The sequence below is a fragment of the Globicephala melas genome, chromosome 11, assembly GCF_963455315.2.
Source record: "Globicephala melas chromosome 11, mGloMel1.2, whole genome shotgun sequence".
Lineage (NCBI taxonomy): Eukaryota > Metazoa > Chordata > Mammalia > Artiodactyla > Delphinidae > Globicephala > Globicephala melas.
In genome coordinates, this window is record NC_083324.2 from 81,019,311 (window position 1) to 81,029,709 (window position 10,399).

The window sequence follows — 10,399 nt, forward strand, 5'->3', positions numbered from 1 at the left end:
GAAACCAGACAGGGTAATATCAAAATAAACATAGACTACTGTGTCTTGGGCAACAGGCATTAGAATTTTACATAAGGATTGTACTATTAATTGAAAATGTTTCTAAACTTCGTTAGAAATATTAAAAATCCACTAATTTAGAACAAATTACTATAAACCACACAAATGAAAAAATAAGAAATTCAGGGCAAGTATGAGATGAGACTAGAACACCTTATCTTGTTCTGTAAGAAAATTCTCCAAAAATGATGGAGAAATGTCAATAGGACACAGGAGCCAGACTGAAGAGGCCTCCTCTGGCCAACTCTGAGACAATTTAAGCATCAAAATAAAGATAGTAACAGAACATTTCTGGAATAAAATAAGAATTTATGAGTCCACATTGATAAATAAAAAATGAATAAATAAAATAAAATGGGGGAAGGAGAGAACACTCTCCATTACAATAAATAAATAAATGTAGAAGAAATGACAGAGTTAGAAAATAATCACTTTAGTAATCACTGATTCAGTCAAGAAGCATCAATAAATACTAAAACTAGTGTTTCAGCAACAAAAGTTTCATGAGGACCAGGATATTTACATAGACTCAAGAGTATCTCCCCACAAATTACTTATTAACTACAAAGGGAAAAACAGTAACAAAAACCTAGCAAGAATAACCTTAACCAAGTCATCAAAGATAACATTACCAATAACAGGCAAATTCCTGTTGTATTCCTGAGGACAACATCACTTCTGGGATGTTCATGCCAAATATATACAACTCGAATCTACATATGAGGAAACATCACACAAACTCAAATTGTTGTCATTCTACAAAATAACTGACTTGTACTCTTCAAAAATGTCAAGATCGTGAAAGGCAAAGGAAGGGTGAGGAACTACTCCAAGTTAAAGGAGACTAAAGAGACAGGACAGCTAATTGCAAAGTGGGATCTTGGACTAGACTTTGGAAGAACATTATTGGGACAACCAGCAAAAACTGAATATGAACTGTGGACTAGATTAGTATTGCATCAGTGTTAAATTTCCTAATTGTGGGGGCTTCCCTGGTGGCGCAGTGGTTGAGAGTCCGTCTGCCAATGTGGGGGACACGGGTTCATGCCCCGGTTCGGGAGGATCTCACATTGCCACGGAGCGGCTGGGCCCGTGAGCCATGGCCGCTGAGCCTGCGCGTCCGGAGCCTGTGCTTTGCAACGGGAGAGGCCACAACAGTGAGAGGCCCGCGTACCGCAAAAAAAAAAAAAAATTTCCTAATTGTGATCAATTTATTGTGGTTATCTATGAAAACACTCTTGTTTAAGAAAATACATACTGAAATATTTACAAATAAAGTGTCATGATACCAGTAAAACCTCAAAATGCCTATGTTGTAAAATACACTGTGGTAACAGAAATGTATGAATACATAAAACCCCCAAATTCTTTAATTTGTTCATGAGTTTACCACTGGGACTAAGAGTCTGTATTTGAAGCCTAGATAAACATTTAAATCAGGTCTTATTGCTGGTCTGTAAACAGTAGAGGCTAGTTCCTTCCAGGAACTAGACAGGTGTCCCAAAGGTACTTTCTTTCCTCTCTGCTTTCCCACTCCTCATCAATGAAATCTAGCTCCTCACCTCTGTCTTGTGGCCCTTGGAGCACTGGAGATTCGTGCTGGGTTGCCACAGGTTGGAGCTGAGTATCCGGAGGCTCTGGTGCAGATTTGGAATGCACGACCTCCTCCCAGAGTACCCTATGTCCATGTGCACGAGCAGGGACCTAGAAACAAGACACCTGCATTACAAGGAATCCCTTTGAGAAATGAAGTGAACAATGTAACAGTACCAAGAGCACATCTAAAGGGATACATACTGGGGGAAGGAAAAAGCAGAATCTCACTTAGTTAGGAACACAAACATGTTGATTTGCACAGAAAGGCATCATTTCTGCTTAGTACTGAAGGAAAAGATTTCTGCTGATGCCCTCCCTGCTGCCCACAATGCTGATATTCTGCATTCCCAAGAAAGGGGAAGAATGATAAACAGAAGCTTAAAACAGTGCTCTTTAGTGGAAACAACTTTTGATAAGAAACTAGGAAACCTGAGTTACAGGCTCAGATCTGCATTTAGTTATTTGGGTGCCCCTGAAAAAGTAAGTTAAGTTCTCTATGCATCAGTTTCCCATCTAGCAAACAGAACAATAATACAGTTGTAGGGATGTTATGAGGATAAAAAATGGATTTATATCCTTTACAAGAATAAAAAGAACTCTACAAATACAAGCCATACCACACGATAACTCTTTTCATCCTCCTGCAACACAAACTCATGCTCAGCATTTATTCTCCCATTGTTGTGTCAATGTCCCTCCACCCAGCTTCCTGGACTCTCACAGTCAGAGCATGCCCCCCTCCTTCTACTTACTGGCCGTCCCAGTATATCAATTTGCCTTTCCAAATCCTCCAATAGAGTCACCACCTCCTCTCCATTCTCTAGATGATGTTCCTTAACCAGAGTCTGGAGCTCCTCAGGCAGGATGGTCAAGAACTGCTCCAGCACCAGCAGCTCCAGGATCTGCTCCTTGGTGTTCAAATCTGGCCTCAGCCACTGGTGGCAAAGTGCTCGGAGTTGGATCAGAGCTTCTCGGGGTCCTAGTGTCTCTTGGTAGCATAACTTCCTGAAGCGCAGGCGGAACAGCTCTTGGCCAGGAGGGTTATTTTCATGTAGACTTGACTCCTGGTCCCAACCATGATCTTCCTCTACCTTGATGATTACAAGGTCCTCTTCAGGAGCCTGGTCTGGTGGGGATGGGGCTGAAGACTTCCTTGATTCTGCAGCCATTTAGGGCCAGAAAAGCTCAGGAGACTCGTTTCCACTACTTTATCTTCTTAAGAGAACCTTCTGAGGGCCTCTTCTTTAAGGCTACTTCTTTGGGAAGAGAAAATGACAAATAATGTAAAGGCAAGTCAAAGGTCATAGTAATCTACTGAGATATCTTAACAAGTTCCCTTCCATGACATGGACTTCATGCCTCAGTCATTTAAGTGATCCTCTCCAGAAATAACTCCTTGCCTCCTTAGCCTTCTGCATGCCAATCCCATCTGGGAATAACCCTTTCCTTCTGCTTTCTCTCTTGGGGATGTGGAACATGGCTAAACAAAGTCAGGAAACCATGTAGACTGGGTCTAACTGAAATTCTGCATTTAACCTCATCCGGCCCTCAGGGCTGCTGATTTAACTCCTTTCAACATTTGCTATACCAGCTATACTGTTTCTACACACTTTGGCTCTCAACCTGCCCCTCACTCTCAACATGAGACTAATTTCCATATAATCTAGCTCAAGATATTGTCAAGAACTGTCCTAACACTTTCTTCTTCTCCACCTAACATTATCATACATGTGCTCCCCCTGCCATCTTCCCCCTGTCTCCAGGCTAACTTCTACTATGGACTTTACCTCAAGCTCTGTAACTCTTCTCTGGGGCACAGGTCCTGCATCTCCAAGGAACCTGGATGCCCTATCAACACCTGCAACCCCAAAACCTAGTCCCATACACTAATGATGTTCCAGAATGTTTTATAAATAAAATCATACAGTATGTAGCCTTTTGAGTCTGGCATCTTTCACTTAGCATATTGTACTTGAGATCATCAATGCTGTTGTACATATCAGGAGTTTATTCCTTATATGGATGAATGTTTACCCATTCTCTAGTTGACAATATCTCAATTGCTTCCAGTTTTTGATGATTACAAGTGATGCCACTATAAACATCTGCACATGAGTTTTTGTGTGAACACAGTTTTCATTTCACCTGGGTAAACATCCAGAAGTAAAATTGCTAGGTCATATTGTAAGTATATGTATAACTTTATAAGAAACTGCCAAACTGTTTTCCAAAGTGGCTATAATACTTTGCATTCCACTAGCAAGATGTGAGAACTGCAGTTGCTCCATATCCTGACCAGCATTTGACATATAAATAAATAAATATATAGACATATATATAGATTTAGATATCCTAAAGGCATATAGTGGTATCTCACAAGGGTTTTAATTTGCATTTCTCTATTGACTAATGACGTTGAGCACCCTTTCCTGTGCTTATTTGCCATCCATATAGTTGGTCCTTTATACCCATGGGTTCCACATCCCTTGATTCAATCAACCACGGGTCAAAGATGTTTGGGGAAAAAAAATTCCAGAAAGTTCCCAAAAGGAAAACCTGAATTTGCTACACACCACCAACTATTTACATAGCCTTTACATTTTATTAGGTATTATAAGTAATCTAGAGATGATTTAAAGTATACGTGAGGATGTGTGTAGGTTATATGCAAAGACTATGCCATTTTATATGAGACTCGAGCATCGACAAATTTTAGTATCCATGAGGGGTCCTGGAACAAATCCCCCATGGATACCAAGGGACAACTGTATCTTTTTTGGTAAGTATCTGCTCAAAACTTTTGCCTATTTATAAAATTAGTTTTTTTTATAATTGAGCTTTGAGAATTCCTTACATATTTTGGATACAAGTCCTTTATGAAATACGTGACTTGCAAATATTTCCTCCTTTACATTCTTTTAAAAGTGCCTTTCCAAGAACAGAAATTCGTAATTTTTTTTTTTTTTTGTGGTACGCGGGCCTCTCACTGTTGTGGCCTCTCCCGTTGCGGAGCACAGGCTCCGGATGCACAGGCTCAGCGGCCATGGCTCACGGGCCCAGCGGGCCCATGCTCCGCGGCATGTGGGATCTTCCCGGACCAGGGCACGAACCCGCGTCCCCTGCATCGGCAGGAGGACTCTCAACCACTGCGCCACCAGAGAAGCCCTGAAATTTATAAATTTTTGAAGTTTGTCAACTTTTTCCTTTTAGGCATTGTACTTTTGGTGTCATATCTAAGAAATCTTTGCTTAATCTAAGGTCACAAAGATTTTCTCCTGTTTTTTTCCTAAAAGTTTTATAGTTTTAGGTTTTACCTTTAGTTCTATGATTGCTTTTAAGTTAATTTTTGTTCAGAGTTTGAGGTATGGATGGAGGTTCATTTTTTTGCATACGAATATCAATTGTTCCAGCACTATTTGCAAAAACAGATTAAACTTTACCCATTGAATTGTCTTCGCATCTTTGTCAAAAATCAAGTGACTATACATGTGTGGATCTCTTTCTGGAGTCTATTTTGTTCCACTGACCTATACGTTTTTCTTTTTGCCAATACAAAACTGTCTTGATTGCTGTGGCTTTTAAAATCCTGAAATTACTAAGAGTCCTGCAACTTTGTTGTTCATTTTCAAAATTGTTTCAGCTTTTCTAGTTCTGTTGCCTTTTGATATAAATGTTATAATTGGCTTCTCCTACAAAAAAAATTCCTGGAATAGGATCTGTGTTGAATCTGTAACTCAGTTGAGGGACAACTGACATCTTAACAATATTGTTTTCTATTCCATAAACATGGTATATCTGTCCATTTATTTAAGTCTTCTGATTTCTTTCATTAGTACCCACACTATTTACCTATTCTCAAAGGACAAGATAAAATGCTTTCTTCTTAAAATCCTTTCTTAATGATTCCAATTGGAAGTGATTTCCCTCTTAGTCTATACATCTGTTACATAAGTATGTATTACTTTAATGTTACTTTTGCCATAATTGTGTATTATTAGTTGCAAAGGAGTTTTGACTTTCTAACTTAACTGTATGTTTCCCATGAGTACAGGTCTTTATCTTTTATCTTACTGATAGAATTGAAGAACATTAGAGGGCTATTATTTACAATACCCGACACAGACTGTATTTATATTTGTTGAAGAGTAAGTTTTAGATATAAGGCCTGAGGTCTTCTTTAGACCTGTTCAATTACAGGGTCCTATTTCTTTGGGGGATATATGTCTATGGCTTTTACCTTTGGTATTAGGCATCATCTCTTGCCTGCAGTAGCAGTGGTAAGTGGTCTTCCTGCCTTTGGTTATGCTTTCTTTCCATTCATGTTCCATAAAGATGATTATTGTGGGTTGAATTGTTTCCCCCCCAAAAAAAAGATATGTCGAGGTACTAACAGCAAACAAACAAACAAACAAAAAACATACTACAGGGCTTCCCTGGTGGCGCAGTGGTTGAGAGTCCGCCTGCCGATGCAGGGGACACGGGTTCATGCCCCGGTCCGGGAAGATCCCACATGCCGCGGAGCGGCTGGGCCCGTGAGCCATGGCCACTGAGCCTGCACGTCCGTCCGGAGCCTGTGCTCCGCAATGGGAGAGGCCACAACAGTGAGAGGCCCACGTACCATAAACAAAACAAAACAAAACAAAACGTACTACAATGCATAACATAATCCCCACAACAAAGAATGATCTGGTCCAAAGTGTCAATATCGAGGCTGATAAATCCTGGTCTCGTGGAAATCATTCAACTCTAACTTAAAAAGTCTCAGCTTACCTATTACCTTTTAAATTAGGTTTTCCCTGTTGCCCTCACTCCTCAGCCGCCAATACCCCCAACCCCCTGCCCCAGAAGACTAAGGTGCTCATTCTTTTTTGTTTGTTTGTTTTTTTGCTTTTTGTTTTGTTTTGTTTTGTTTTTGTGGTACGCGGGCCTCTCACTGTTGTGGCCTCCGGATGCGCAGGCTCGGCCATGGCTCACGGGCCCAGCCACTCCGTGGCATGTGGGATCTTCCTGGACCGGGGCACGAACCCGCATCCCCTGCATCGGCAGGCGGACTCTCAACCACTGCACCACCAGGGAAGCCCTAAGGTGCTCATTCTTGCCAAGTTATTTTTTACATGGTCCAGACATAGGATTTATCACACTGTGTACAGTATGTACTGCAAATGTCAGCCCATGGCCATGGTTTTCTTGCAAATGTTAGTTTGTAGCCGTGACCTTTTTCTTTGTATCTCTTTTTAAGCAGGGAAGTTATATTACATATTTGTATGTCAGAAAGATCACAATGGCAGCACTGTGGAAAACAGGATGGAGAAAAACATAACTGAAGGCAGCAATGTAGAGAATGGAAAAGAGCATAACCAAGGGCATCATATCCAAAAGCAACTGGCAAGAAATGCGAACATCAAGATAAAATCCCAGACCTGTAGTCCGCCAAGGGAAAGAAGAGGTAGGCACTTATAAGGAAAATCAGATTACATATTGTTCCTGACATGAGTCTTCAAAGCAGTGTCTCTATCTTTCAGGGGTTTTGGGCCGAGAGGGTGGGGTAGGGTTGGCTCATAGTCTCTCAGTCTAATGAAAACACAGAACTTCTCCCCATAAAAAAGCCCATAGGCACAAAAGTTTACATTCAATTTCATTGGGTTCATACACCAAACGTCCACCTAAGGACTCCAGGAAGGTTAAGAACCCCTACATAGAGAGAGTGGACAGAAAAGGAAGAGAATTTGAAAAGTTATCTTTAAAATCAGACAAGACTGGTGACAGTAGTTTTGGGAGTAAACTACAGATAGGAGAAATCAAGGAGCAAGAGATAACGTTAAATATGGTAACTGACAACAGAGGGTTTAATTCATAGATGATAACTTTACAGAGAAGTGGGGGTATTTCCTGGAATACAGAGATTTGAGGGAAGAGTGAATTTGGACAAGAGGCTGAAATTTTGTGGAGGGTTTGAGACAAGGGGTAAACAATTTTGTTTTGAACAGACAGGGTTAACATCCATGGTTTTAAAATAATTCATTTAAAAAATCAAGGAAAATTTAATAAATTCTTAAAATAGATACTTATAGTTTAAAAACTTAAAAGGTCATTACTATGGGACATGAATTCTGAACTCTAATTGTTTTGAATGTGATTCTGCATAGTCATAGTTTTACCATGTTTTCCTATGAATTTCCTAAAGTCAAGGTTCATCTTTAAGTACTGAACTACTGGCCATCTTCCATCTTATAATCAATGCTCGTCAATACTAGCTTTAAAAGGTTTCAATGTTAAGTGTGCATCACGCAAGAACTTTATATTGTTGATATGTTAAAACGGTAATATAATACTAAATGACATTAAAATCTCAGTAGTGAAACTGATGGGAGTCATCTAATTATCAGATTTGTTCATATTTTAAACCAAATCAACCAACAAATCTTATCCATTATCCATTTGATTATTCTTTTTAGTAGCTAACTTTCCATTTTTAGCCTCTTCCCTCTCCCATGAGACAAGTTTTTGAAAATTACAGCCTATAACTAAACAAGTACAAAGATACGTACTACAAAATTAGTCTACTATGTACCCTCCTCTCAAAGTATATACACCTGTATTTAGGTTGGTAAGCACCTTGTGGATCAAGATTGCGTCTTACATTCTCTTTTAAGAATACCTCATCAAGTTTCTTGATTTAGGAAGCTAAAATAATCAATCTTTAAAGCTTCTTCTCATCTCAAACGCTATAATCCTGTGAACTACTGAAAGCACAACCCATTTTAACAGCATTTCAACAGATGAAGAAAGAATGTTTTCTTCCTTTAGACTAATTTAAGTCTAATTTGGGATGTTTGAGAGCTGAAAATAAAACAAAACAAAGATATTTTCCAGGCTTTAAAGATAAAGGTGAAGTAAACACTGTGCTTTATAGGTATCTCAAACTGCGTTAAGTTTTAACATCTACCACATTTTACACTTAACCACAGCAGAAATTCAAAATATGTATGCATTTGCTACAACAATGATTACTGCATAAGTATACTTAACTGAACTAATCAAATAGAAATAGGGATTATTTTTTAGAGGTGGTAGTGGCAGTCTTAATGTTGCCTGACAAAAATTACTCATGAGTCACTTGAGTTTTGGAAATGGGGCCCCTCCGAAAGAGTTCCCAGGCATCTGCTTCAATAGCTTTAATAAACTAAGTATTCTGAATAAGTCTGAATTTTACATCACCACGAAGCTGTCAAAAAATGTTTCTTTTGTACATTTATGCAGTCAACACACCACCACATTCTGAATACACCACAAAGAGCAAAATAACTTAGCAGGAAAAATTGGCTTCCAAGGATAACTGGGGTTTCCAAAAGAAAAAAAAAAGGGAATTGTGACGGAAATGCAAAATTGCTAAGTAAAAACAATTCAGATCGTGGAAAGAGGAGGATGAAAGATAACACGGGGGAAAAAAAAAGATAACCCGGGAACAGTTTCCTATTTTAAGACAAAATCGAATGCAAATAACGCCACAAAACGATTAGCGATGAAGACAGCGAATCTCTACTAAAGGTTCCCTCGCAAAAAGTTTAGGCACGCGGACTCGGCCTGCGCTGGCAACCAAAGCGACCCGTGATCCACCGAATCACCGGGGCGCCGACTTCGGCTCAGGTCTCCTCTCAAGACCCCTCACGCTTGTTCTCACCTGCGGCCTGGTCTGGCCACAAAGCCCTCCCCTTCCTCCGGCCCGGAGCCCGAACCGTACTCACCGTGAGTTCCAGCGGCGGCCCGGGTGGGGAAGTGAGGCTGCAAACTGTGGACAGACCTGGAGGGAGGGCTGGTAGAAAAAGGGGCGAAAGCTGTAACCGGACCAGGCCCCTCCAGCCCCTAACTTCCAAACGTGCGGAGGCACAGCACCGGCCAGCAAGCATCTTGCCCCAAGCCACTTCCGGGAGCTCTCTAGGAATCCTGGAGGTCTGAAAGCTCTATGGTCGGCCGACTAAGCGGACGGGGGCACCGCGCCCCTCTCACCAGTACTCTGGGCCTAGCGTTCCTCTTGCGTCTACGCGTCGCAGGGTTGCGCGGCTCTAGGGCATCGGGAAAGTCGTGGGGAATAACGGACTGTGGTGTCACCTCTGCCCCGCGCACCTGGCTCACCTAGTCCGCCCGGCACGGTCGCTGGGGAGGTAACTGTCCCCCGGCGGGCTGATCCGAGGGCGTGCGGGGGCCAGCGATGAGAGCAGGCGGAAGCTGGGGTATCGGTGGAGGAGGATGCGCCTTAAGGATCCTTATGATGCTAATTAACTAGACTCGCGTTTGGCCGGGTTAGTTACCCCTGTACTTTACTGTTCTCGCTTCATAAATATGTCCAGTCCTCTCACGTAGACTGCAGATCTCTTGAGGAATTTTGTTAATCATGGTTCATAGCTTTTCGAATCCCCTACGGCACCTAGTAATAGTATACCATATACTATTAAGTATTCGAAAAATAATTATAATTAAATGTAAATTCTTTTCGAGTCTGTACATATGTTCCACCCTTTCCTATCTTAATGAATTGCAGTCTCTTACCAAACCTGCTTTGTACTTTATTTTTAGTGCTGAGTTAAGCTTAGCATCATGACGTAATCTGTGCCTTAAGCTTCAGTAGTAGACCCTAGTTCAAATACCACAAATTTCGAAAAACCTAAGTTCAAATCTATGTTCATTCTTTATACACCCTTACAATTTTAACTTTTCAGACTACGTAGGATTTTGGGGTGGAGGT

At 40.9% G+C, this 10,399-nt stretch overlaps 1 protein-coding gene across 1 annotated transcript in view; it reads right to left on the bottom strand.

The window, feature by feature from the left end:
- The window catches only part of ZKSCAN8 (zinc finger with KRAB and SCAN domains 8), a 27,094-nt gene extending 17,538 nt beyond the window's left edge, over nucleotides 1-9,556 (bottom strand). Inside the window, exons 1-3 of the mRNA XM_070046764.1 lie at nucleotides 9,402-9,556; nucleotides 2,409-2,912; nucleotides 1,623-1,764 (exon numbers count right to left, since the gene is read on the bottom strand). Of these exons, the coding sequence (XP_069902865.1) occupies nucleotides 1,623-1,764; nucleotides 2,409-2,825 (559 nt within the window). The 5' untranslated portion in view covers nucleotides 2,826-2,912; nucleotides 9,402-9,556. The remainder of the gene's footprint in view (nucleotides 1-1,622; nucleotides 1,765-2,408; nucleotides 2,913-9,401) is intronic.
- Nucleotides 9,557-10,399: the final 843 nt, after the last annotated feature.